We start from the raw sequence: 27966 nt of genomic DNA on the forward strand, positions 1-27966 counted from the left end.
CTTCACACTCTAAACCTTCCATAGCAAGACACTTGGTGGATTCGGAGGGACTCATTCCCTCTGGGACGTTGCTTGAGGTGGCAGCTGGGTAATGCTGAAGAGGAAACAATAATGGAGTTCTGAGGGTTTAGGGTTCTGTGTATCACTCATCTCTTATTTTTACCTTATAATTTATATTTTATTAAATTATTTATTTTATTCTTAGTATAAATATAAATAAATATAATTATTTTATTATTATTTTATATGGCAACACAAATAAAAATAGATTGAAGAAATATTTTCAATAATTTTTTCATTTAGTTTTTCTATTCTGTCATAAACAGTCCCTGAAAAAAATAAAATTAGTCGTCTTTTGGGCTTAATCCTCCGTATGAGGCCCAAAAGTCCACTGTGGTTGACCTACTTGAATCATCCATATAAATATCTTAAGGTCTGATGATTAGATTCGAAAGCCCAATGATGGCCCATAGGCCGTCAGATCAACAGTGTCACTACCATTCGTCGCAGCTCACCAGAACTAGAGTTGCATTAGAGCGAGAATTTTAAATCGTCCCGATTGGCTCCGGCGGTCTTTTTCCAACAATCGGTGTACTCGAATTTGTTCTCGTTAGGAGAAATGCAGAAGCTAAGTCTGCTCGGAAATGTGTTCAAAGCGAAGGGGGCTGTTCTGAATCAATCCCTTCTGCCGTGTATGCGGCTGGCCGAGAGAAGCTTTTCGACCGGCGGGGAAGGCGGGGAAAAGGAGGCGCTTACTGTGGACCCTTTCTTCAGAAACCAAGCAGAGGTTTCAAGGAATTTGAGTTCTGTCAGTGCTTGTCTGTTGTGTACATAAAATGTGGATGAGCATTTTTTTTTAACAAAAAAAAAAGAAAATGTATGCGTTATTCTTATCCATCCCCATGAGTTTTGAAGTTATACATACTCTGGTACCATTTACTGTTTCTCTGTTTCTGAAATTTTCTTATGACGTTGTTGCCACAAAATATTAAAACACTTAAACTAACTATTTAGGAAGCCGAAACCTTTGCAAACGCTGATGGAGCTACCGGGATAAAGGGAATAAACAGAGGAGGAGGAAGAGAAGAAGGAAAAACAGATACAAAGAGATCAGGAGTACAGGGGCAAAGTTTGTGATGAGGGATGAAGGAATTGAAGGAGAGGTTTTGCTTTGAAATAGAAATTATGTTAATCAGCTAAACTCCAAAATTCTATAGATATTTGATACTGTTTCAGTTTTATCCTTATCTACTTTCCCAGGCGATTTGTAACCTTTAGGAGGGTTAAAATGTTAGTTTGTACAGTTATATTGGAATGTTCACATAGAGAAAGCATAAGAAGATAGTGAACGAACTTTATTTCTTCAGAGAATTGGACAATTTTCTGAATGATACCATATGTGAAGAAAATTTAGTCAAATATTTGTCTGTTTCTGATAGTTTTTTTATTTGATGGTAGTTGCTTCTCAATGTTTTTCAATGTTGTAAATTTCATAGACATGCACACATACATGTACAGATTTCATTTTATTTACTTTAGTGGCTCTTTTTTCTTAATTTCAGGTTCAATCTATGGAAAGCTCACAGGAATTGGAGAAAATACTTTAAAAACCGATATTATACATTATCTTGAAGGATGTGACCTGACTATTGAGGATGTTCGAGTTGAATACAGCCGGACATTTACATCACTTAGCATGTGTGCTCCTTTTCCCCATTTCTTCCATTATATTTGGTTGAATTACTCCTGGATTTTTCACAGATTATATGTATCGGACATGATGAGACTCTTTGGAAGTGTAAGGTAGCATTTGGCACATCTCTTGGGAGCCCAAAGTTGCTCATTTAATCAAAGAGCTATAGAAGAAGTTAAAAAATGTGTTTGGTACTCTCTTTGACAGAGCTCATCTTCCAAAGAGGAGAAAGCCACCTCTTTGGTGAAGCAGCAAAATAAAACTTCTCCAAAGAGGAGATTTTTTCTTTTGTAAAAAGGAGCAAGTAAACATTTATTTGACAAATATAGCATTATAATATTACAAAATTTCATAAATTTTGTTATATATATGGTTGACATAGCAGAAATCTCACTTTTTTCTGCACTCATATATCTTATGTGGGACCCTCAAATAAATTGTATACAAATTTGAGATCAACTCAGTGCAACAAAATAAACTTCACAGACACTTTATAGTAGTCAAAGTTAATCTCACTTCTCCTAGTGCATATGCTGATTAATAATTTGCTGCAAGCAGGATACTATGATTTCCTTCACGATCTTTTTTTCAGAATGCTGTAAGGTCAACTATAAAGAAGGGTCATTTGTATAAACTGGAGGAGGTAATACTACTTGATGCACTTGCTAAAATGAAAATTCAGTTTTGTCAAATGTTGTTTTAACTGATTGTATAATATGCTCTTGGAGGTAGATTGACTGTGGTCTTTGGGATGTTCAAACCTCATAGTGGCAAAGTTGTAAGTATACAAGAAAAGTCCTGTTTTTATAATATTTTCTGATCATCTCTACTCCTTAACCCCTAAAAGTTGTGATATTCTCCAGATATGATACAGTTGGATCCCTTTTTGGCAAGCCAAGTCTGCGGCTATATAGGCCTTTCTGTACTGATGACCTGCTGGGCAGGGTGGTCCTCTTTCTGATTTACTAGTCAAATCTTAACCGGTGATGTTCTTGTTTGAGCTGATCTTTTTAGATGCCTAACGGTATTTCAGTCATTCTGATGATTATGCAGGGGTTATTTATGAACTTGGGTGTAATTGGGACATGAGGAAATAACTTCAGTTCATAGTTATAGTTCAATTAATAGGGATTAATTAGACCTTTTCTAATGAAAAGAGATGGATGAAAAGAGATGGATGGGGTGTGTATCAATCCAGAAAACCAAAACTCCTTTTTTATTATGTCGTGTCTTCTTGCAACACCCTGGCTGAGTTCCAAACTTCTTCTCTTCTCTTCACAAACTATTTCGATTCCCCAGTGTCAGAACTCTATTTTCTTATATCTAGATACTTGAAGAGGGTCGTAGCAATATTTGTTTGTTTATTGAGGTTGTAATTCTGAATTATCTTAGTCCCTTTTAGGAGGGGGGTTAACTATTGTATTTCTCTCTCTTCTTCATTGAATTCCTAACACGCCTTTAAAAAAAAAGTGAGCAATGATCCTTGACCCGTTCGATCTGAGGGATTGTCTGCACTTGTGGAAGCAGAACAAGGTTAATCAGAACTTGGAGTGGAGGGAACTTGGCAGTATGAGTAAATTCAGACACTAAAGGCGCCAAGAACTGGTTCTTGCTTCACTGATTGCTAGAGAGAGTTTTGGTCAGTAAAGGATCGGGGAAAGAGTGTGTGTGTGTGTGTGAAAAGGAAAGAAAACTACATACAATCGCAAACAAATTTTGTGGCTTCAACAAGTAGAAACTTTCTAGTAAAGTAAGCAATAATTCTCAATAAACAGTGAGACTGAAAAAGAGGATGAGAAAGTGATATCCTTTCCTAAACCTAATTGAAAATTGGGGAATGAGAAAAAAACTGTCCAGGCTCTCAAAGTTAGGCTATCCAGGAACCCTATTACCGCATTTGTAACAGAATTTATTGCCTTTTTCTTTTTCTCGATAAAAGAAAGGTCTAGACTATGTTAACTAGGCCATGTAAATGCCCCTTGTTGTCAACATTATTATTGTCAAGGCCTGAAGGCCTTTACCAAACAATGTTAGGTACTGCAGTAAAAATCCTCTTTGCCCATTTTAGAATATACAAGTTGTGGGAGGTTGTAGGTTTTTGCTATCAATTCACTTGATGCAATCTCCCTCTGGATTGTACTCTATGCATTAGTTGACATCACGGTTAAATTAAGAAAATTTTCATTTTCATAGAAAATGAAGATTGAGGAAAATGTTATTATAGAATAAAGTTGGAGAGCCTAAAAATAGAGACTGTTTTGTGAGTCTAAGGCAATAGGCTCATGCTTGAGCATTGAGATAACTACTAAATTCTTCACAGCTGCTTTTAGAGTAACATTTCTTTATGGAGAGGTAGGTTGAACAACTAAGGAACAAGGATAATAGACGATGTATCAGTGGAGAAGAGAGTGTTCAGATGGATGGGTATCAAACCGAGAGGATGTAAGAAAAAACTCATTTGAAAAAGTAATAAGAGCAGCAGCAATATAGACACCAATATAGAATGAATAGTTCATTAGATAGAAGGGCTTAATGTTGTTGATTTGTTGGACCAATGAGAAATTGGAGGACCACCTAACAATGGAGATAGCAAATAATAGTAGGAGGATGTAAAAACTTGTTAGATTAATGTAAATTACATAGAAGTTGTTTGGTGTTTCCACCTGTTGATTTTCAGGACTCCATGAATTTAGCTCATGGAGAAAAAGAGAAAGAAACTCATTGGGAAAAAACTGGAGGAAGAAGGGTTATGAAATTGATTATTCCTAACCCTCCCCCTGAACCTCTATTTATAGATTTATGAAACTACAATATTACAATAATACCCTGAGCTTAGGGTTTAGGGTTTTAACCCTGAAACTTTAACATAATTACATCAATGCCATCTCTATGAGATGACCCTTTATTTACCATCCTGCCATCACTGTATGTGGGCCTATGGGCCTTCTCCTTGATTTGTGGTCCTTAAGTCCGTCTTTTATTTCTCTTGGATCCATGGATCTTCCTTGGTCTTATGGGTTTGAGCCCATCTTCTAATACACTTTGATAAGTGGGTCTTCCTTAGTCGTGTGGGCTTGGGCCCTGTCTTCCAACTCCACCCAGATGTTCTATGTGATTTTATTCCATATTCTTGTTATGAAGTGTTTTAAAATAGCATGTACTGGGTTCTCACTAGATTGTTGATGTTAAAGAAGATGTGTACTTCAATTCAGTGCAGTTTATGTTACTGCCAGTAGATGTGTGGTCTCTTATATAATTGTTAATTTTTATATTAGGAAATTTTTGCTTGCCTAAAATGTCTCAAACTTTTCATTGTTTTCCTGATGTCTCTAATCATCAAGGCTTTGCTGAGTGGAATTCCTCGTAGTGCATTTGCAGAAGTCGTGGAGTGCTTTCTCTCTTGTTATGATTTTGATGCATCTAGCCTACAAATGTTCATCAGGTTAGAGGCAGCTTACCAATATCTTATTGCTATAAATTTCAGTTATTCATAGTGTCACAAAACATCCAAAACATGTTTTTGAAGGTGACAATTTTGAAACTTCTCAGGGATGGTTTCCCAGAACCCATAAGAATGGCTACGGTCAGGTTTCCATCACAAATTGAAGCCACAAATGCCATCAGTATGAAAAATAGAAGCTTTATTCTCAATAACCTTGTAACCATGAAGCTTCTTCAATAGAGAGAATTGCCATCCTATATTTGGATTAGCTTGGATTTTGCTTTTTCCTTTTCTTCTAAATGAATAGAGCACTGATGTGGAAGATACTGTCTTTATGTGAAAAAAAGAAAAAGATGACAAGTTTGATGTTGGCCATTAATAAGACTGACATATGTAGGCATGGTTTTCTTTAGTAGCCTGCAAAGACATGTTTGATCAATTGTCATCGTTGCTTCTCAACAGAGCTTAGAATAACCTCTAATTTGTTCATGAGCATCATGTCAGCATCATGTCTGCATTCCGGTGCTTGATATTTTTTCACCAAAGCTGATTTTATCTGTAACAGTGGTGTGTGCTGGTTCTGATCATATGAAAAGACTGCGATCTGATCCTTATTCGAACTGTAAATGTGAAATGAAAGTGTATTAAAAGAAAAGCTGTGGCTAAAGCACCCTCTTTACCGATCACTGAGGGCCATGAAGATCTTTCTCCAAAGCTCTTTGCTTATTTTATGACAGATGCTTAGTCATGATAGAGACGCTTTGCCCTTTTAAGGATTCCCTTTGTCCCTTCACTTTTGTATTACAGGAGAATCTAACTTGAGCTTCCTATCTATAAATGGGAGAACTCTAACCCACAATCTTGGGTAGCCTGACCGCAATGAAGCAATCAAAGCAAGCCATTGCCATAATCTTCATCACCACTACCACCTGCCTTCTGGAATTTCTCCATTCGGATAATGGGAGTCTCCCCTCCAATGTCTCTCCCTCTCAACGCAATTGCTCATACGCCATTGATGTTGAGACCTCTTGCACCCCAACCGCCGGAACTACCTCCATCATCGGTGTCAGGTTTGGGGACTCCGTTCAAAACTCCATCGTTGTTCGACATCTCAAGAACCCAAAGCTGCTCTACAGTCCAAGAAAAGATAACAAACAAGGGAATGACTACAATGGGTTCGAGGCGTGTGAGATCAATCAGTTCGAAGCCAATGGACCTTGCATGGACAAAAGAGTCTGTTCGCTCTACGTGAAAAGGTTGGGCTCCGATGAATGGAGGCCGGGCTGGATCAAAGTCCTCAGTCTCCGAGAAGATGGCCGGACCTCGACCTTTTCTTATCCTTTCTATTTTCGTGTCTTCGTGCCTGAAAATGTCTGGTTTGGGTTTAACTACTGCGATTCAAACCGGCCACCACTGCCTGAAGTTGCGAATGATCTTGATGGTGAAACTTGAGATATAGCATGGAAGTACGCATTTGTATCTCAACCGTATCGTTGAAGCTTTAAGGGAACTTGCTAGAGCGACCTTGTTGGAAACTTTTATGTAAATGTAATGGCCTTGTAACTTCTGTACTTGGTTTGAGTTTGGTTCTAAAATACTAGTAAATCTGCTATAAATATGGCATAGAATCAACCAATCCGTCCGGACTAGACCCATTGATGGATGATCCTGACTTTTTTATTACACCGAGATGCAGCAGAAAAATCTTAGAAATTTTTTTAGGAATGACTCTTATTCTATCTCGTTCTAAGAAGCTGCGCAAGAAATCTGTACCAGTTTATGCCAGGCCAGGTGCCCATCCCACGTCTATTCGATATTTTGGCCCGCACATTGGACTCCAGGATCTTGATCGCCGGGACCAGTTTGGAATTCTACCGTTGGGTCATTTTCCGCAATCAAAGTTTACGTAATGTCGACTACAACCAGAGTTTTTGAGAGGTGTGTGTGTATTCGATATCGAGGAGGAGGAGCAGGAGTTGCAGCACACTTGGATAAACGAATTGAATGTCTGGCCTCGTTTTGTCTTCCACAGAAAGAGTCTAAAGTGGAATTTCATCGATCAGCGAGAAGAGGACACCCCATAAATTAACTACCTATTTCGCCAGACGGTAATGTACGTTTTTTTGCTAGAAAAAACCAAGATGCAACGTACGAGCGAGAAATAAATGGAAATCAGACGATGCCGCTCTGCTCGGGTCGCGTTGGCGTGGGAGAAAAGAGGGTGATTCAAGATGGGAAAGATGATGGGTAATGGGGGAGGAAGAGGAACCTCCTGACTGCTCCTGTCATCACCTCTCAATCCTTCCGTACGTGAATGGAATCTGCAATTCTGCGGGGAGAGAGAAAGGGTGAGAGAAATCTTTCAGGATTCAGCTCTCTCTGTTCTTTCTCTCTCTCTCTCCTTCATTCTAGCTCGTCTTTGGAGGCAGAACTGAAGTGCCGTCTGCTGTGGCTTCTGTACAAGACCGGAGCCAAAGTCAAAAAGGGTCGAAGAAGGAACTGTACTTAGCCTCCGATTGAGCTGAGCAACTAGCGAGTAGCAAGAGCAACCCATGAAAAGTATCTCTCCCACTTTCTTCGGTGAAACGACTAATGAATTTTTCTCTACTTTCCCAAGGTTGCACGCCTCCTTCCTCTAGTCTCTCCCATTGTACGTAACCAACTGTGTATATTAACTGTTGAGTGACAGCCTTAATTAAAGCTCAGACGCTGCTTTGATTGAAATGGAGATAGATCATGAGTTCTTCAAAACAAAAACGTACCCGTTATCGTAAATCCACCCCACTGTTTAATCTGGCGGATGAATCCCTCTAGTTCACGCAAGAGACATATAACAAGATTCTCCCCCGTTTCTCGTACAAGTTGAATGAAACACGAGAGAGAAACCGGGGACCGATGAGCAAATTCCATCTTTAATCTTCCGCGGGCATTTACTTGCGACGAAGAGTAGCCTTTGACATATTTATCGAGACAAGCTGAAACAAATGCGGCAGTTTGGTAGCTGCTAGATGATCTCACCGATATCATATTGATTTGACTCCAATCAGATGTCACCGCTGCCACTAGTCTTACTGGAAAATCCATTTCTGTCACAGCCTTCTTAGTCTACGAAGTGTGACTACTCGTCTCGATTCTGCACTGTCCATGCTTTAAGAACCGGATCATAAGTTGTTTCAGTCTCCAAATTCCAGTCAGTACGTGGCAACCCCGGCTCCATGAGCCTACTCCTTCCCCTCTGCTGTCCTCCTCCCCTGAAGTCCTATTCTTGACTGTACTTTTATTTCTACCTGAATAATTGTTTCATGAAAGAGAAGAATTTTGTTTTGATATGATATAAGATTCTTATATCATTTGGTGTACTCACCCTTCTACCACTTTTTTTTTTTCCTTCTCTTTTCTCAGGTTTTAAATTACTTGCTTCTGGGTGGTTGCAGCAGGGCCATTAGTCATCTTTATCTTAATGGTGCATTTATGTATCATAACAATTAAGCCCTTTAGTAGCCTAAGGACTGTCTAATGTCTACTGTTAGCCGGCCACTTCATAGGAACCGTAGAAACTATTCCTGTCTGGTTTAGGCATTAATGCATTAGAGTTAAAGAATCGGAAAAGCATAAATCGGGATAGCTTAAGGTGGTTGTCAGCTTAGTGCATTTTGTCTCAACACAATGGATGGCAAGAACTGTCAATGGTTGTAGATGGGGATTGGAGAGGGAAAGGCTGTCAGAATTGATTTCTCTGGGTAAAAGGAGTCATCCTCCTTATTTTCCATGTTTTTGCTGCTAGTTTGGCTTCTAGGAGTTTTAGCTATTTTGACTAGTTAGGCTAGCTTAATCTTTTGAAATATTCATTTATTGGTCCTTGATGAATGCTGGACAATTTGATATCTTCTTCTATTTCTTATGTTTTCATTGATCCTAATGTATTAGCTTAAAAGTTTTCTGGTGCCACAATGGCATCTGTCGTCGAAGGAAACAGAAGCCAAACTTAGAGGCTTCCTCTTTTCTTCTGATTGATCAGTCAGTTTATGTTTTGTGTTACCGTGGATAAATTGTTTGGGTTGTACTATTTCTCTGAAAGAATCGATTGTCTTTCAATGTTGTTTTTTTGGGAGAGAGCTTATCGAGGGTTTAAATATCAAGAAATTACTTTTTATCTTTATTTTTACGTTTATTTTTTTAAAGAACTAATATCAATCCAGGTTAAGAAGACTCCAAGTTAGATTTGATGCACTTACAAATAAGAAATTTAATATAGATACATCAGAAGATTACGTAGCATCGTGAATTCCCCATTTGCGGAGAAAGATGTCCCTTAATCTGGTGGTGGAAACAGGCAAACCCTTTTCAAGAACAGATCAGACAATTAAGTTTGTAGGTTTGTTGTTTGATTTTTTTCGCACTTTTCAGAATTAGGACAGTGAAGCTTAGGTTTCTACACAGAAAGATCCAAAGTAGATTTCCTTTTCCGTTCTTGAAACTTAATGCAATGAGTAATGGTGCTGATTGGAGAACGACGACACGGTAGAAGCTAGCTTGCGTCTGGGATGCAGTACTGGAGATTAAGGAAGATGAAGAGAACGATTCAAGAACGAAACTGTGCTAAACCCATTCTGAGTTGCTTTAACCAGTCATCGTCTTATTAGCCTTGTTTCGATAATGTCAGGGCAAACTGCATGGACTTTTTTTTTAAAATTCAACTCGAAATGGGAGTTCTTTGCTCCATTTGACTGCATTCATCTACTAAAATTGAGAACGAAATTTTCAGTTATTCCCGAGTATGTTTGGTGAAGCTGGGCAAGGCTAATGGTGATCAGATGCTTGAGCTTACTTTTCAAATGTATGAAGCTAGGGATAATGGGTTCTAATGCCAGTTTCCATTCTCATTCTCACCATGACTGGAAGTTTCCATTGCCATGAATTTGGAAAACTTAATTTGGTTCTACGAATGGGAACTCATATAATATTAAAATTAGTCCTAGATACCCATCGGATTTGGCTGATATCAAGTAAAACCCTCACATCTGGATATGTGAGATGAAGAACCCAAACAAAAACAAGTCAAGTCCATAGATCAGTCACGACGTTGAATCAAGAATCCTCAGCAGCCTAGTGAGCCTGAAGCCGAAAGGAGAAATTCATGTATTCATCCTCTTTTTTAATGTTTTTTATCTGCTATCATGGTGGCCATTCGATTTATATTTATTAACGTGGAGTTCAAGTAAATATTCTCCATGATCCAAAGGTGATCTTGTTTCTCGAACTTTCTGTACTGTGTAATTGCCTAAGCTTGGTTCTTCCCTGAATCTTTCATGGAACACTAAAGACAAGTAATGCACTCGGAAAGACAGTTCCTCTCCCACTAGTTAAGTTTCTGAAACTGCCAGAAAAATGGCTCAAATCTAACGTTAGGGTTGCAGCCACACGAGAACTTTTGTGCATGCATTCGTGGTTTCAATGGTGAAATGCTACGGGCGGGTCAGTCTCCTCCGACTCTCTGTAATAAAAAACAGAGAGACAGTGAAGAAGGTTACTATTTGGAATGATTCCGTCATCATCACCTTATAATTTACTTCTCTACAGGCACAAGACCTGTATTACGCAGCAAGTCATTCCAACCCATCAATACTCGACGGGCAGATGCCTTCACCTCTTTCTCTCTCCCTTCCTATCTGTATTATTTATTTGAAAAAGACAAGGGAAACTCTCTATTCTCTGCTGGGACGCCACTGAATGCTTCTCAGCTGGGCATCAGCATGACAAGCTTCAGTACTCCTCCCCTTTAACCTTTCTTTTTGCAGCTTCTCTTCACTATCCTTTTTGTCTCTCCCTCTTCAGCGTCCCTCTCTTCTTCCTTTCTCGAGTCTTGACAGTCTCTAGCAACATGCCTCAAGCGTCGTCAACCAGGTGGTGCCCCACTCCAGAGCAGCTGATGATCCTGGAAGAAATGTACAGAGGAGGGATCAGAACTCCCAACGCATCACAGATACAACAGATAACTGCTCATCTCTCCTTCTATGGGAAAATTGAAGGGAAGAACGTTTTCTACTGGTTTCAGAACCACAAGGCCAGGGACAGGCAAAAGCTCCGGCGAAGGCTCAGTAGGCAGCAGCAACTGCAACACCTCCAGCAGCATCAGACTTACCAACATACTGAACTCTCCCCATCTGTTCTTCCAAATCAAAACACTCAGTTTTTCCACCAGGTACTTCTTTTCCCCTTTTAAAGAAAAAATTGACACATAAACATTATATCTTCCTGTTCTTCAGGGTTTATTACTTCATGTCTTCACACCCAGACAGGTTCTAGGTTAGGGTTTGCATGATAGTTTATCTCTTTGTAACCTCCATTTCCGCATCCATGCCCATGGTGTTGACGAAATCATTATCCTTCATATCTAACGACATTCAGGATTAATATGTGATGATTCCCTTCATTTTATTTTTTTAACTGCTAGGCTTGATGCTATGAGTTTAATACAAATGAGGGATAACACCCTCTATTTGTAAGAAAGAAGAGCAGTGCAACCTACTCTTTATGCAATGACAAGCATTGTAAAGTCTGGAAGATCAGCTAGATAAGGTGTTTTCTCACAAGTTTGCAGCAAACGAGAAATTCAACATAAGATTTACAGAAAAAATTAACTTAAGAAAGACTGAACACAGCACATTCTTCACTTCCAAAGTTCTGTTAAGGTTGATAAGATGTTCATACTTCATTCACCCCAGACACCTGTCTGAGGATTCATGCAAGGGATGAAGATTGAAGAAGGGTAGTACCCCTTTTTGTTTTCTCTCTTTCCCTGTCGAAATGAAATTCCCACCAAAAAGAAACAACAAGAAAATGACTGCTGTTCGGCCCTCACTGAAACTGAAAGGCTACACCTCAACTTCATCACCCTTGGGTCAACGTGGGTTTGCAGAAGAAAATCCCCGAAGATCTTAGACAAAGTGTAGGCGATTCGCATCCCGAGTTTAGAACGCTTTGTGCCGTTTGATAGTCTAGTAAGTAGGGTTTCTGATTTCCCTATTTTTCTAAGCAGCGCAGACCGAAACCTAAGCGCCGGATATTAGACAGTTACAGGCCTATTAGTTGCTTTTCTCAATAAAATTCTGCAGCATAATTAATGTATGATTTGTCCTGACAGTGTGATTTTGAGAAAATACGAGCTGTGATTTTCTTTCTTGAAGATAACAAACAACTGACAATGTTATGAAATGGTCATCTTGATTATCGTTTTTAATTTTCGTTTTCGCTTTTTCCTGTTGGTTTTCTGTGCGAGTAGGGAGGGATGGAAGAGGCAAGCCAGGTGATGAATTTTCTCTGCAAGTTGGACGCCTCAGAACGGGAAGAAGTGGGGAAGCAACCAGTCACTTACGGGCAAGACTGGATGGTGATGATGGGCATGGGTTCCTCTCCTACTCCTTTCTGCAGACCCCTCAAAACCCTAGAGCTTTTCCCCGTCAAAAGCAGTGGCAGCCTGAAAGACGAAGGGAGCACGTCCAAAACAACCTCCTATTCCTGCTCCACGACCATCAACTGAAACCCTTTTAACATTTCTCCTGCATGGATCTCAGCCCTCCTTTTCTGTCTGTTTCTCTTCTTTTTCTTCCTGGGGTTGTTTTTTTTTTTTCTTTTTTACTCGTTTCATTTTAAAGTTCTGGTGTGTAATGACTGATTGGGGAAGTCTCTTGTCTAACTCGTACGCTACAACAGTCACTGTTTTTTTTCCAAATTAGTATCTCCTGAAAATTAAAAATTAGCCAGGCCCTTTCTTGTTTTTGCTTCCTTTTCCTCGCGAACAGCAGCAGCAGCTTCCGACTTCTTAAAGCTGACAGATAGCAAATCAGTACTTGCGAGTTGCGACTTGTAGAATCAACCTCTTAGTTTATTGTTTTAGACCAGTCAGGTCGACGCAGAGAAAATAGAGTCTATCTTCATTCGTCACTCTCCCGCTGCCATCTTCTTTTACTAATTACTTCGCTTTTAAAAACTTAAAAACAGAAATCCGGACAGGCAATTGCGAGATAATTCTTGGGTTTTGGTCTTTTAGATTTGCAGATTCTGCTTAATGTTCAGAGAAGCAGTAAAGGAGGCAATTAAGGAAACAGCTTACCTGCATAACATAAAATCCTTCCAGTCTTTCAGGCTATGAGGTGGTGTCCGTTCTGAAGATTGAATGAACCCAGAACTCAATTAACAACAACAATAAAAAAATAACCAGGCCTAATGCTTGACTGTACCTCGTTGTGTCTCTGAAACATAATTTTTCTTTGGCTTCATGGACGGCGATGATGATGATGATAAAGGATGAACTCTGGCCTGTATTTGACTGTACTCGATAAGATTTATTTCACTCTAGAAAGGAATCATTTTTGCCTACCCTATGGTGATGGTACCCATTTAGAGTTGCAGCGAATATGCACTCCCTGTGCCTAAGTTTTCACTACAGCCATCACTTCCCTCAAATTCGGTACAGAGAATCCACAAAGTTCATGAGATAGGTTGGGAGTCTCTCTTCCTAGAATTCCTGAGCGGACTTCGAGAGAGCATTCCTCCTTTCCCATAATCAGTGCAGCTTGTTCTCTTCCATAGATCCAACATTTTCAAGCATAAATAAGTCTCGATAAGCCCTGGCTGGTCACCAACAACATAAATAAAATCAAAATGCATAGACATCCTTTAGAAAATGGCAGCTTTATTGGCAAAACTTTTCAAAACTAAGCCACTTCCATTATTTAGATTAAGGGTCTACTTGGAACTCGTAAAAAAAAAATTAAAAAAAATTTGATCATTATTATTTTAATAGTTAATGAAAATAAAATTTTTGATCATATCTCATTTTCAATAACTATTTTTTGAATTAATAATAATTAAATTCTTATTTTCTTTTCTTTTCTAGGCGGCCAAAATAGACCCTAACGAGTCGGTGTTTGGTATTAGAAATTTAAAATCATATACACTGCTCTTCCAAATTTTTGATTTGGATTAACCTTTCATGCATTATGGAGAACTCTTAGGCTTGCTTATGTATCGTATGGCCTGGTAAATATCTTAATATCAGATACCTTAAAAGAGGTAGTGCACTTTGACGGTGTAAGTGAAAGTGAAAGTGAATTACTTTTTTGTGTTAGTTTGCTTATTAGAAAGTACAGTGTAGTACTTTATTATGTTAGTGTGTACAATAAAAAATTTAGTAGAAAGTAGAGAATGAATTTATTAATAAAATACTTAGATAGATTTAATTTTATTAAGATAGTTTATTTAAAATTTTAATTGACAAAATAAGATAAAAGAATTTTAAAATTTTCAATAAAAATATTAAAATAAAAAATAGTATACCTAAACAATTACTTTATAATGTTTAAATACTTAATCAAATTCTTACTTTTACGATATCTAGATTATCTTTATTAAATTAGTAATTAATATACTATTAAAAGTCATGAATATAATAAATAAATAAATAGGGTATTTTATTAATAAAATAAGATAAAAAAATTAGTCTAAATTAATACAATAATTACAAAGTAAAAAAAATTATTTTAATTAATTAAAAAAAATAGAATACTTAAAACAAAAATATTTACTCTAGATACCTGATCCAATTCTTATTTTTACGATATCTTAATTATCACTCTTAAATTAGTAATATAATATAATACTAAAAGTTATGAATAAATTAAATAAATAAATAGGATTTTTATTAACAAAATAATATGAGTACTTCCATTAAAATCCATTAATAAAAATTCATCGACGAGCGTTGGTGAGAAAGATGAATGGATTCCACTTACGAGCATCAGCGAGAAAAATCCAAGCGTTTATTTGGGACCAAACATCGACAAGTGTCAAGAGAAACAGATTGTTGATAGGGAAGCTTGCACTGCTAGAGAAGCAAAAAGATGGAAGGGCGGTAGAGTTGTTTCCGATGTCCGAGTATACTCCGATGGTGGCAGGGAGTGTCTCAGAGAGGCTGTTGCGGTGGCTAAGAAATTGAAGGAGAAAATGAATGACGATGATGTAGGGGCTTGTTGCAGGATTAGCATTGAGCGTCGAGTGAAAGTAAATTACCTTATGTAATTGACATTTAAGCGTGAAAACCACCCTTTTGCTTCTTTTCTTCAAGAGATATCTCTATACATTTCCTTGAATCTCTTATTGATTGCAAGCTGTAATTGATTAAGGAGTATTGGAAAGTTTTGCAAACAGCAAAATGGATTCTGTGGGTCTAATAAGAAACCATAGAGAGAGAAGGCACAAATCCAAAAACGAGTTGAAAGGATGAAGGAAAGTATTTTTATATTATTTTATTTCAGGTTGTTCTCTATTGAGAGAATATAGTGGCTTCATCTTACGCAGTGATATTTCAGTGCTTCTGACTTGTTTTCACCTTTTCCATACTTGTCTGACAATAGCAAAAATTAAAGCCAGAAACTCGGTCCCCTCTCCAGGTTACACATTTATAAGGTCCAAAGAAAGGCTGAAAACCAAATAGATCCAACCGGATTTGACAGTTAAACGGGGAACTGGGTGAAGGATATCCGCTCCTGCCCCATAAATGAAGAAAGGAGCTAGTTTATAAGAAAAAACATTTTGAAACACCCTTTCTAATCCAAACGAAAATGGATGTTTCAGTAGCTAAAATTTTTAGCTCCATTTCCCTGCAATTAGACGTTTTTATGCAACTCCTCCTGTATTACCATTTTCAGATCAGATATAATATATAAGACTAAGAGTGTCAGAGAACGGCCTGGCTTCAATTACAGATACTCCGATAAAGATATAATACAGAAGAGTGTCAGTTCCCTTCTCTATTTGTAAAGATCTGATCCTGGCTTCAATTACAGATACTTTGATAAAGATATCTTTAGTTGGGAATTACTCTAATATCTACTCAGAAAAAGTTGATAAATTTCCAAGCAATTTCCTAGTAGGACACTAACAAGTTTTCAAGTTAAAGATTTCCTGAAAACCATTATCAATAAAACATTTAAGGATTTTCCTGGGCATAAATTTCCAGCCAGGGTCACTAGCATAGCCTGACAAGTTGGGATGAAATTTACATTTTCTTCAACTGTATACAAAAAGAGGCAAGAGCTGCCTCTGAAAAAAGGTAAATAATTTCTGACAACTAATGTTAGTTCTGATATACAAGCAGAAAAAGGCAATGTATCAACGTTAGAAAGGATCTGGCAGGAAACAAGCAACCCAAGAATTTTCTTATAATTTCCTTCCTGAAATTCCCATATAGAATCATCATTCTAACTAGGGAGGAAGAAACTGAATCAACCAGAGAATAGCCAAAATATACCACAAAACCATCTTCTTATGTAAGATCTCAGACACGCCATCATCATAACAACGTATGCAGTTTAACAGAAGAAAAGAAAAGATAAACAGAAAAATAATGACCACTGTGTATTTAAGAAACAGGGCGCCAATTCTTAATCCAGTCAACCAAAGTGGCCACATTCCTGCTAATATCATCCACGCAATCACTCCTCAAAGCCATCACAATTTCCTCAGGGTAACTTGACTTTGCCTCTTCCAACAACACTTGGAAAATTTCACATTCAATATTATTGGTGAGCTTTGTTCCCATGTATCCTCTGCACACATTGATAGAATTTTAATCAACACAAACAGAAAATAGGAATAAATAATTGGATGAGAGACAAATTTCAGATATTGTGCATCTGTATCTAAACCTGGTGACTAAATGAAAACACCAGGGACAAATAACAAGGACTAGTAACAATTGAACAGTTGCCCAACAGTTTCTCCCATTGCAACGGTTGAACAATATCTTTTCCTGTTGCAACAGTTGAACAATTCCCCAGGGGAAGCGATAAATTTAATATTGTACAAGAAACATGAGCTGACACAAGGTTCTACACAATTGAGAAGCAACAGAGCTCTGTTCTTCAGTAAAATATAAGATAAAGTCTACAGAACTTTAAGATTATACCTGCTGGCCAGGCGATCATACAGTACAGAATTGTCAGTTTGAAGGACCACAACACAATCAAACCAGCGCTCAGGGAAAAAATCACAGCCATGATAATCTATAATATTGCCACCCTCTTCCATCATCTCCTCCAGCTCATCGCACACCTAGAAATCAATTTAACAATTTGATGACAAGAAGAAGTAAGAATAGTCAGATAACAGAATTTTGCACATCTACACCTTTTGCAAATAGTCATCCTCAAAATAATAATAAAAAAAAAAACAAAAATTAAAGAAAATCGTTTATGACTGTCCAAAGCATGTCAGTTCATCTGAAGTGAAATGCATGTCTGAATCAACTCAATATGCAATGGAAGACGCTAAAAAGTTGCTAAGAATTGTTATTTTTCTATCAACGTAGTGTAGAGTTCTTGAACAAAATTGGCAAGGACTGCATTACTACAATTATCACTAAAAGAAAGTTACAATGTAAAATAAAAGAGTAAAGTTAGAGCAATTAAGAAGTTTATTCAACTGACTAACTGATATAAGGCTGACAGGCAATTTAGGAACATATAAAACTGATTATAAGAACACCTTAACCACAAACTTAGAGCTCTGACCCATTAGCTAATCACACACAGTCAAAATGTTTAGCACTAGTTAGTGTAGAGAATAACTTAGGTTGTCTGTCATGTGAACTGAGGCACTAAAGTTAATAAACCAGGGCTGAGGAGATGACAAAAGATGAGCACTAGGAAACGTACCTTTGTGTAACAGGTAGCACTTGTAGAGGAGGAAGCCGTTAGGGGTGACAATTTCACCTGTTTACCCTCTTTTCTCCTTATCGTTTATTAAATGGAGTAAAAATGGAACAAATTTTTTTATCCGATTAGGCATTCGGTTAATTTTACTAGATTATCCATTTATGCTTATTCCGTATCCAATTTACCAATTATCCCATTATATTTAAGAGTAATTCTGTTTTATTTGCGTGAATGTATGTTTGAAATAAACCATGATTCAAGTGCCTTTTCTAGGGATTATGTAATATTCTTTTAAGGATTTTTTTATACGATAACGGGATTTTTTATACTATTTATGGTTTTTAAATTTAAAGTCATTTTTTATTACTCATTCTACCAAATCAAATTCTGGTCTAGTACCCAATAAACTAAATTCTCAGTTCTTCTCTTTGCTTTTCCAGTGTGCCTTTGTCCAATACAGTGGATGATACAATAGAAATTCCTGCCATGCACTATCCGAATCACCTATAGATTCAGTCAACGACTTTTCCCTTGTTGCATGGTAAAAGCTTTGATATACAAGTCTTAAACCTTGGTTATGTTTCCATCCCTAGAAAATGGTTTTTCTAGTAAGGTCCATAGTCCCTCAGCCGTTTTATTAGACACCACTTGGTTCAAAATCTGAGCCTTCATACTGTTTAGTAACCATGCCATGATAGTATATTTACCAGCCTCCCATTCTTCAGTTTAACTATCAGGGGGGTCCTCAGTAACATACTTGAGCTTCTTCTACCCTAAGAAGACCCGGACTGCTTGTGCTCATACCACATAATTTTTTTCATTCAGCTTTGCAGAAGTAATTTGTGTAATACTGTCTTCCTTTTCATCAACCTTGACAGGTTTCACTTCATTTAGTTTAGTTATAGTATTCAACTAAAGACACACAGACTTACACTAGAATTTCACATGACCAGCAATAATGCAATGCAAACAGAGTAAATTGTTGTGCAGGCAATACTAGGTAGAAAAGCTGCTGAATTAAAACAGACCAGGAATATAATTGACCTGTAATATAGGCACAAAAAAAAAAAAAAAACCAAAAACCTCCTACCAGTATGAAAAACACTACAATATATTTACAGTAGATTCCCTGGGAAGTCTGTACAGGTAGTAGGCAAGTAATTTTAACCGATAACAAGTGGCAACAAACAGTAGGCACACTTGAGTCTCACAAATAGAGCAGGCCGGCAGTACTTATCTTCCAAAGACATATAGGAGGCATCTACCATTTCCCTTAGACAAATAGACAACCAGGGTTAACCTGGAGATCTGCTGCAGAGAAACTTATGGGTTTTCTCTGTTGCCGGTCAAATAAGAGTAAAAGAGAAAGAAAAGAAGAAGGAAGAGCCAATGAGAGAGGGAAAGGCAGCAACAGGAATGATTTGCTTAATGCTCTGATACCATTTAGAACTGCAAGAACACAAACCAGAAGTAGAACACAAGAGAGAGAGAGAGAGAGAGAGAGAGAGAGAGAGAGAGAGAGAGAGAGAGAACTGATGAAGATGTCATAGATTCAATACTTGAGGAGATTAATGCATAAATTTGACCCCACTCTAGATAGTATGATATCCAATCAAAAGACACAAATACCCTTAAACTTAAGAAATCTTTTAAGTCACTTCAAGTTAAGTGACTAATCTGCCCTTAATTAATCAAGTACTTCAGAAAGGCAACACTAATCATATCGTACCCCTTCAAACTCACTTCAGTAACAAAAAATAAAATGAAAAAAGATCTACAATTCTATTTTAGAAAACAGTCTTACTGACTTGTGAAGACAAAGCTTCCTTATATATGTGCCAGTACGTACGAAAGATAAGTTTATAAAGACACGTGCAGAGGATCCTACAAACAAAGGCTAGCGCCTTGAAAGAGAAAGGGGACTAAGCAAGAAGCCAAATCCATAAATATCTTATTTTTAGGCTTTCATAAAACCGATCACCAAATCTGTTCACATGGGCGGAAGAATTGATCTCCTACTCACTCATGACAGGCTGCATAAACTTGTATCCTTGCCAAACAGCATTCACCCAAGAGATTTATCTTAAAAAGTAATTTTGACAACACATTCTATGAATTCTTAATCCATTGGGTGTCAGGACGTGCTAGGTTTAGCTATTCCCATGGCATTCTGAGGAGCCCTAATCATGCATGGGATTTATACAATACATACTAAATACTTGGGCTTAGCATTTACTTGATAACTTGAGCAAGCCTTTTTTTTTTTTTTTTCTGAAACAGCAGAATTCATGTTTTAGCAGATTGAGTAATCCTAATTCCTAACCACATGCCATTGAGTGAAGGGACGTTAAAGGAGAAGTAAATCAGAGAACTGAAGGGCCTGCTAATGGAATTTACAGGTATTCTTTTTACCTATACATCAGCGTCCTAAAAAAATGCAATTTACTATCACTCTTTGTGTATTGTATCTTAACTACGAGTTATCGATCATGTTAACATTTAATGATCCAAAATTGCATAAGGAAAGCCGAGAAAAAATTCTATCTTTAAAACAATAACCGAATGCTATTTCAACTATTTGTACATGCCAAATGGCAACGGAACAAACCCAAATGACAGAAGCTACAGGAACTTCTCTTCGAAGCAACCACAGGAATTTCATGTACTACCAGAAACTCAATCATACAGCTTAGATGAGAACTTCTAAAAGAGAAGTACTCTCAAGGGAGGAGAGAAAAAAAATTAAAGGAATGGCTTTTGAGCCATAGTGAGAGCATACCAGGTCCTCATTGATGATGTGACAATCAAATTCGTCGTCCCATCCATCATGTAAGTTTTTCTCTTTAACAAGTTGGCCAATGTTTATATGATGGAGTTGGGAGGCATCACTCAGCAACGAACTTGTTGTAGTTTTACCCGTTCCTGGTGTTCCAGTGACCAGAATATTAGGCTTTTGTCTACCTTGCGCCATTTCGCTAATAAAAAGCCCTTTTCTTCCTTCTCAGGCTCAACTCCGATTAACAGCAAAATCACGTTGGGACTGGAAAATTAGCTCCTAAGAAAAGATAGAAGCACATGTAATGGAAAACGTCAGAAATGGAGAGAGGAAAATCCTTCCATTATATGACAGCTGAGAGGAAAGTGGACATGGGGCAGCAGGAAAATCCTCACCAGACACCACGGGGGGAGAGAGAGAGAGACAGAGAGGGAGAGAGAGTTTACCTCTGTAGCGGTGATCAACAACGGTGACGTCGAAGAAACGGCTTAGACGAAAGGGCCAGGCGAGTTAGAGATCCGAGGGTTTCGTATTCTAAATTTTAATCGGTATTCATAATATTGAATATTCTGAGAAAAGCGTACTATTTTAAAATATATAAAATTATGTATAAAAAATAACTTTTCGTATTGATCAACCTAACCAATAAATACTATCCAAAAGAACATACATATCCTAGGACCATAACATCACATCCACGCTCATAAGAGCCGACGTCCACAACGGCCCACTTGCGATGGCTTACTCGAGCGATAGCCCGGTAGTGTTGAAATACACTGAAGTCGCCCTTTCCGCTTAGCGGTGGCCCAATAGTGCAAGAACACATTCTGTTAGGAACGGAAGGAACACATTCTGTTAAGAGCGGAAGACATAGATACATAATCCAAAACCATAATACAAACTTTATATAAGACCTATTTTAAAAATAAATTACTAAAATACCCCTAAATATTTTATTTTTTTAATAAAAATAATATAAATAAGATATAATTTTAACATGTAAAAACTAAAATACCCTTATTTATACGTAAATTTTTATAATAAAATGATAATTTAAGTTTTCAGATAATTTAAATTTTTAATAAAATGATTTGATTACATATTAATTATTTTAATTACATATTATTATATTAATCATTTTATGAATCCCGGGCGCTCCCTGACCTTGCTACTTTCAGTCTTTATCACCGGGCAGCGAGCGGCCTGTACAAACAGGGCCGATCGTGGGCATTTGAAGACTCCGGTTCAGTATTAATCCACCTGACCCAACTCGACCCGTTCTTGTCCCGCTGAGCTTATTAAATCTCTGGAACTGGAAGTCGGAACGAAATTTAACGGTTCAGACTTGAAGATGGGTCAAGCGCAGCCCGCTTGGCCCGCTGAGTCGCCGTCTACGCTCTCTCTCTTCGTCTCTGCGAACGCGTTCCCCGACCCCCGCTCCTTCTCTTTCTTTCTTCTCTTCTTTCTCGCTTCTGCCCTTTTTCGTCTTTTTTCGTCGTCTTTCTCTTCTCCTTCCCTTTTTCGCTCCTCATCGTTTTTAACAGCGAAGCCTCGTCACCTCCTTTTGTATCCATAGACGGCACAGATTCTTCCACGTCGCCGTCATCTTCTCCACCGCTTCTTCCCCTTCCCTCCTGATATCTTCCCCTTTCTCTGTTATATTATTGTTTTTGGTCTAGGGTTTCTGGTAGCGGCACCTTGCCGACTGCAGTATTTTCAAATTCGGTGGTTCCGCCATTTGGTTTACTGTTGTTCATGTCTTGGAGTTGGAGCCTTTGGGACGGGAGGATTTCGCGGCAAGTGATGCGAAAGTGATCCGATTCGGTATGTCCGACTTTTTCTTTATTACCCTTTCGTGGCGTGTTGCTTTTTCTTTATCTGATTTGTGGATCAGCCAAAAAAAAACGTTTAATTGCCGTCTCTGATTAATGGCTTTCTGGAATTGAACGAATTGAAGGTTCTAGAACTGCAAATATTTATTTTTGGTTTTTTCTTTCTTGTTTTCCTCGCTCTCAGGTGTTCTATTGCTTCCGTCACGGTGGAGGCTGGGAGTTCGGTTGAGACAAGGGATTGCTTTAGATTCCCGTTTGCTTGTTGTTTCATTGGCTTATCTGTGGTTCGATGGCTATTGTAAGAAATAACTTTAGAGTCGCGAGATTGGACAGTGATTTTTCCCCTGGGAGTAGAGACAGTCTCTCTAGTGACGATGATGAGCTTCAAACTCGCAGCTCCACCTTCGAGCCTGACTCCGAATCTGAGCCTGATGTGGATTCTGGGGCTGGTTCGGATGACTTTGACCTGTCCGAATTGGGAGAAGTAGGAGCTGAGTTTTGCCAAGTAGGAAACCATAACTTTTCTGTGCCATTGGATCTCTATGATCTCCCGGATTTGTGTGCAATTCTTTCTCTGGATACGTGGAACAACTGCCTTACAGAGGATGAGCGGTTTTATCTTGCCGAATTCCTTCCTGATATGGACCAAGAGACATTTATCCGGACTTTAAAAGAGCTATTTTCTGGTAGTAATTTCCATTTTGGAAGTCCTCTTTCTGAGCTTTTCAATCGTCTGAAAGGTGGGCTTTGTGAGCCAAGAGTTGCTCTCTACCATCAAGGCTTGAAGTTCTTGGAGAAGCGGAGGCATTACCATTTACTTCACAAATATCAAAACACCATGGTTGATAGTTTTATTCAGATAAAAGATGCTTGGGAGAACTGTCTAGGGTATGATTTGGAAGAGAGGCTTCATCTTTTGCATTTAATGAAAACCCAGAGAGAGCTGCAGAATGGCAAGAATGAGAAGCTTGGGACTGAAACGGACACTTCAGAGAAAGAGGAATCTAGTGAGGGCTTTTGGAATAAGAAGCTGAAGGATGTTAGGCCTGGCTCCAAGTTGAGTAACCGTGCTTCATATTCATTGAAACCTTCAGTGACTCTTGAGACAGGAAGGTATGGGAAACTAAACCCAAAGGGAATTTTGAAGGTTGCTGCACCCAAGGCTCCTTCCAAGGCTTTACTTTCTGGTAATCATGGGTTATTTGATGGGAAATCAAGAGTCTCCAGTTCACAGATGGTACTTACTCAGCGTGATCTACCTGGTAGGTATGACTTTGGGAGTGCTCGACGGCAGAGGAGTCATTTTATGGATGATGGTGATGCTGAAGAAGAAGCATATGAAATGGGTTACAGGAAACATAGGAAGATGGATAAGATTAAATCGGCTAAGTTGGGAAAGAAGCAGGGACTTTTGAATGGAGAAACAAATAGTTACATGGAATACCCTTTCTCTGTAAACGAGAGCCTGATCTCTCGTGGTAAGAACAGAAACGCTAAGCAGATGATGGATATGGAAATATTTTCGCGAAAGCCTGTCAATGATAGTCTTTCTTACGATTCTCGTTCCTTTAATGAAGGTAAAAAAGCAAAATATTCAGAGAAACTACAAAGGTCTATGGAAGAAGAGTGGGTGAATTCCTCAAAGAAGAAGGGGAGTCGAGTTGACTGGTCAGGAGGCAATGAACCCCAGAGACACAGCAAGAAAGCTGAAGACCTGTTTCCCTTGGACCAGTCCGGTAAACTTGGTGGCTGGACGGTAAAAAGCAAAACTTGGAAAACAGGGAAGGAATTGAAGACAGAGAAAAAATCTTATAAAGATTCTTCACTGCAGATGAATGACTTGTACTTTCAGTCTGACCATAGAGCCAAAACATCACAGGAGAAGATGGCAAGAAAATATGCTGAAAATGGAGGAGTCAGCATGGGAGAGTATAGATACAGTGGTTCTTTTGCACCAAATGAGGAAACAGAATCAGATTCATCTGAGCAGGCCAATGAAGATGCAGAATTTGATTTGCCAATTAGGAAACCGGGGCACTCAGGTGGGGTCCACTCCACTACTTCGAAAGCAAGGCATGATTCTAAAAAGCGCAGTAAGCTTGTGAGGAAAGATAATAATGAACATGCCCGGGGTCGTATTGAAAGGCTACATGTGCCAGAGATAGAAATATTCACTTCAAAAGGGAAACAGAAGGGGAAGATAAATGAATCCAGTCACTACAATGAAACTTTTCCTGAGGAATACTATCCGGCTTCAGCCAAAATGCAAGACAATAAAAAAAAATCAAAATCAGTAAAGAAGAATCAAATGATTGGTGATCCTGGTGAAAAGCATCAGGTATCATTGCCAAAGACTGCCTCAAAGGAGAAAAAACGGAAAGGAAAAAGTGATCTTGGGTATTCTGCTCATGTTAAATATGAGGAAGGTGATTTGCATGATCAGATGGAAGCTAATAAACCAGGGAAGAAGTTTCAGAACCTTGAAAATCACCTAGATGAGACTGAACAGCATGAAAAGTTGAGTGTGCCATTATCTGGAAGCAATTCAATAACGCGGAAGCGAAAGGGGAAGATTGACACATCATATTTGGAGAGCCCCGATGAATCCAATCACCTTCAGTGGAATTCCCAGAAACCTGTGAGTGATCTCAGCTCCACAAAGAAAAAGGGGAAGAAGAAATTGGAGGCCAATCCCAGTCCTGTGCCAATGGTTACTTCAGAGGTCATGATTTCAGAAGGAGGTGGAGACAGGGAGCCAGAAACAAAGCCCTTGAAGAAGCAGTTTCCATTGATCACTCCTACAGTTCACACTGGCTTTTCATTCTCCATTATACATCTTCTTTCAGCTGTTCGAACGGCTATGATTACTTCAAATCCAGAAGATATCATCGAGAAAACTGATGGGAGACTGAAGGAATCAGCTAATGGGTCCTTCCGTGAGATCTTGGATATAAATATGACTACTTCAGAGCAAAATGGTGAAAAAAATTTGCCTTCTCTCACTGTTCAAGATATTGTGAACCGGGTGAAGTCAAATCCCGGTGATCCTTGTATACTTGAGACTCAGGAGCCACTTCAGGATTTGATCAGGGGAGTTTTGAAGATATTTTCATCAAAGACGGCACCTTTGGGTGCAAAGGGTTGGAAGGCACTTGTATCCTATGAGAAGGCTACTAAGAGTTGGTCCTGGGTGGGTCCAGTTCGTTCTAGCTTGTCAGAAATTGATCCAGTGGAGGAGGAGACTACATCTGCTGCTGCATGGGCAATCCCCCACAAGATGCTTGTGAAATTGGTTGATGCTTTTGCCAATTGGCTAAAAAGTGGACAGGAGACTCTTCAGCAGATAGGAAATCTTCCAGCTCCACCTGTGACGTTAATGCCCAACATGGATGAGAAGGAGAGGTTTAGAGACCTGAGAGCCCAAAAGAGTCTCATCACAATCAGCCCCAGCTCTGATGAAGTGAAGGCATATTTCCATAGGGAGGAAGTTTTGAGGTATTCTGTCCCAGATAGAGCTTTTTCATATACTGCTGCTGATGGTCGAAAATCTATTGTCGCCCCTTTAAGACAGTGTGGTGGGAAGCCTACATCAAAGGCCCGTGACCACTTTATGCTTAAGCCTGACCGTCCTCCACATGTAACTATTCTGTGTCTTGTAAGGGATGCTGCTGCTAGGTTGCCTGGCAGTATTGGGACAAGGGCAGATGTTTGTACCCTGATCAGGGACTCACAGTTCATTGTTGAGGATGTGTCAGATGCACAGGTTAACCAAGTTGTCAGTGGGGCTCTTGACCGTTTGCATTATGAAAGAGATCCTTGTGTCCAGTTTGACGCAGAAAGAAAGTTGTGGGTCTATTTACACAGAGATAGAGAAGAAGAAGATTTTGAGGATGATGGGACTTCTTCCACAAAGAAATGGAAAAGGCAGCGAAAAGATGCAACAGAGCAGCCTGACATGGGATCTGGAAATGATGTGATGGCCTATCAAGGGACAGGGGATCCAGTTGCAGGTGGTGTTCCTGAACTTGATTATGGCTCTGAGTTCAATGCAGGTCCATCATCTGTCTATGAACATGAGAAAGCAGAAAATGTATATAATGATTTGAGGCCAAATATGGAGGGAAACAGTGAGCCATTTGTTGATCCAGCGGCAGGTCGTATACACCAAAGTGATCCTATGAGTTGGGAAGTTCTGGAGTTGAATAGGTTGCAAGAGAAAAAAATGCTTTGTCAGGAGAACACAAATGAAGATTTTGATGAAGAGTTTGGCCGGGAAAGGTCAGTTAGGGTTTTCAGTTCAGGTTTAACGTGAAGGGTGGGAAACAGCAGTGGACCTCTACATGTTTTAGGGAAATAGTTTAGGTATCATTTTGAGATTGCCATATCCCCAAACTAATTTTGTTCGTTTTGAGTTTGCTATTGTGAAGGAGCTTGTAGTAATTAATCTGTGCATATGATCCCATTGTTGTTCATTGCTATGAGATTTTTTTTCCTCGCTCTCTGTTCTCATTTGGTGCAGTTCTGAAAATCATATTACAACGTTCTCAACAACAATATTGACTATATCAACTGCTGCTCTTTTGGTTTTTCAATCTGTTTATTTTATGTTTCTCTTATCAATTGCTAAATTTCTTAATAGCGTTTAGCTTTTGCAAGAATTTTAGCATATGTTTTAAAAAAAGTTTTTGACTGAAGTCCTTTAGGGCATGGCTTGTCCAGTAGTTTGTTGATGCAAGTTTGGGTTTCAAACTGCTGTCACTAAGTCTGTCTTTGGCAAAGAAAGTGGCAAATCTCTCTTGTTCTGTTTTAATTTAGTGATATGGTCATGGAGCTCTTGTAAGGGACCAGATGCTAAACCCAAGTTGTCAAGTTTAAAGTGAAAATCTTGATATACTTTGTAGGCATTTGCCATCTGGTCCATAGATTTCTAACACTTGGGAACACCTTAAATATTTTGCAGGGTCATGTCCCATATATATGCGACAAGTTGTGTTGAGCTCGTGAGTAGCCTTGAATTTGAGGTGGAGCATCATATATTTGTTTTTTGTCTGTCATTTGAAAAATGTAAATTACTGGATGCCTATTGAGAGGCCTGAAATTTTATCCACTGCCTGGTTCTCTTCATCTCCTGATCCCACAACCATTTCAGGGCTGGTGCTTTGATCTAGCTAACTGGATTAAGGGGCATTACACTTGATGAACACAAGAATTTTACATAGTCTTCGTGTTTACTGGCTTTTTGGCTTATAACTGATGCCTCTTCTCCACATTCCTAAGTCTTCAAGCTGGATTCAGGCAAGTCAAGGAATGTGAAGGGGTGAGGCCAACCCCAGAACTTGATCAGGCCCTCTCAAATTCCTGAATAACAGTTGTATTTTTTGGTTAAATGTGACTGGGATTTGCTGCTGGATCCGCAACAGGTACTAAACACTTGACATAACAAACCAGAGGTTCCTGTTTCTTGCCCTGTATCTGTCATTGAAGATATTTTTGTTCAAGTGACTCCA

The 27966-nt window shown here is 38.7% G+C and overlaps 5 protein-coding genes across 5 annotated transcripts; 4 read left to right on the top strand and 1 right to left on the bottom strand.

The window, feature by feature from the left end:
* Positions 1-558: 558 nt before the first annotated feature.
* LOC137943111 (uncharacterized) lies at positions 559-5439 on the top strand (the record flags this gene model as incomplete). The annotated part of the gene is made up of 7 exons (XM_068788808.1): positions 559-787; positions 1563-1698; positions 2261-2336; positions 2426-2460; positions 2663-2676; positions 5072-5135; positions 5243-5439. Coding segments are annotated over 7 exons (687 nt in total), but the record flags the coding sequence as incomplete, so codon positions are not given.
* A 575-nt stretch (positions 5440-6014) lies between these two features.
* On the top strand, positions 6015-6587 carry LOC137943112 (embryo-specific protein ATS3A-like). Its single transcript, XM_068788809.1, has one exon. The coding sequence runs from the start codon at positions 6015-6017 to the stop codon at positions 6585-6587; it is 573 nt and encodes a 190-aa protein (XP_068644910.1).
* Positions 6588-11016: 4429 nt separating this feature from the next.
* LOC137943113 (WUSCHEL-related homeobox 3-like) lies at positions 11017-12675 on the top strand. The gene is made up of 2 exons (XM_068788810.1): positions 11017-11337; positions 12418-12675. The coding sequence occupies exons 1-2, from the start codon at positions 11017-11019 to the stop codon at positions 12673-12675; spliced, it is 579 nt and encodes a 192-aa protein (XP_068644911.1).
* A 3768-nt stretch (positions 12676-16443) lies between these two features.
* LOC137942506 (adenylate kinase isoenzyme 6 homolog) lies at positions 16444-21148 on the bottom strand. The gene is made up of 4 exons (XM_068788193.1): positions 21074-21148; positions 20631-20906; positions 17104-17249; positions 16444-16744 (listed from the first exon to the last, which is right to left on the bottom strand). Exons 2-4 carry the CDS (start codon positions 20820-20822, stop codon positions 16558-16560), a joined length of 525 nt encoding a protein of 174 aa, XP_068644294.1. The 5' UTR covers positions 20823-20906; positions 21074-21148; the 3' UTR covers positions 16444-16557.
* An 829-nt stretch (positions 21149-21977) lies between these two features.
* LOC137936828 (uncharacterized) lies at positions 21978-26951 on the top strand. The gene is made up of 2 exons (XM_068781735.1): positions 21978-22451; positions 22644-26951. Exon 2 carries the CDS (start codon positions 22749-22751, stop codon positions 26769-26771), a length of 4023 nt encoding a protein of 1340 aa, XP_068637836.1. The 5' UTR covers positions 21978-22451; positions 22644-22748; the 3' UTR covers positions 26772-26951.
* Positions 26952-27966: the final 1015 nt, after the last annotated feature.

The sequence above is a fragment of the Aristolochia californica genome, unplaced genomic scaffold, assembly GCF_029961685.1.
Source record: "Aristolochia californica isolate CCGP_79_NKW_82.1479 unplaced genomic scaffold, dmAriCali1.0.hap1 SCAF_10, whole genome shotgun sequence".
NCBI lineage: Eukaryota > Viridiplantae > Streptophyta > Magnoliopsida > Piperales > Aristolochiaceae > Aristolochia > Aristolochia californica.

Coding starts and splice junctions, on each gene's coding strand:
- LOC137943113 (XM_068788810.1), top strand. CDS start 11,017: ATGCCTCAAGCGTCGTCAACCAGGTGGTGCCCCACTCCAGAGCAGCTG. Junction 11,338..12,417: donor ACACTCAGTTTTTCCACCAG/GTACTTCTTTTC, acceptor CTGTGCGAGTAG/GGAGGGATGGAAGAGGCAAG.
- LOC137942506 (XM_068788193.1), bottom strand. CDS start 20,822: ATGGCGCAAGGTAGACAAAAGCCTAATATTCTGGTCACTGGAACACCA. Junction 17,250..20,630: donor ACATCATCAATGAGGACCTG/GTATGCTCTCAC, acceptor ATTGATTTCTAG/GTGTGCGATGAGCTGGAGGA. Junction 16,745..17,103: donor TATGATCGCCTGGCCAGCAG/GTATAATCTTAA, acceptor CAATGTGTGCAG/AGGATACATGGGAACAAAGC.
- LOC137936828 (XM_068781735.1), top strand. CDS start 22,749: ATGGCTATTGTAAGAAATAACTTTAGAGTCGCGAGATTGGACAGTGAT.
- LOC137943112 (XM_068788809.1), top strand. CDS start 6,015: ATGAAGCAATCAAAGCAAGCCATTGCCATAATCTTCATCACCACTACC.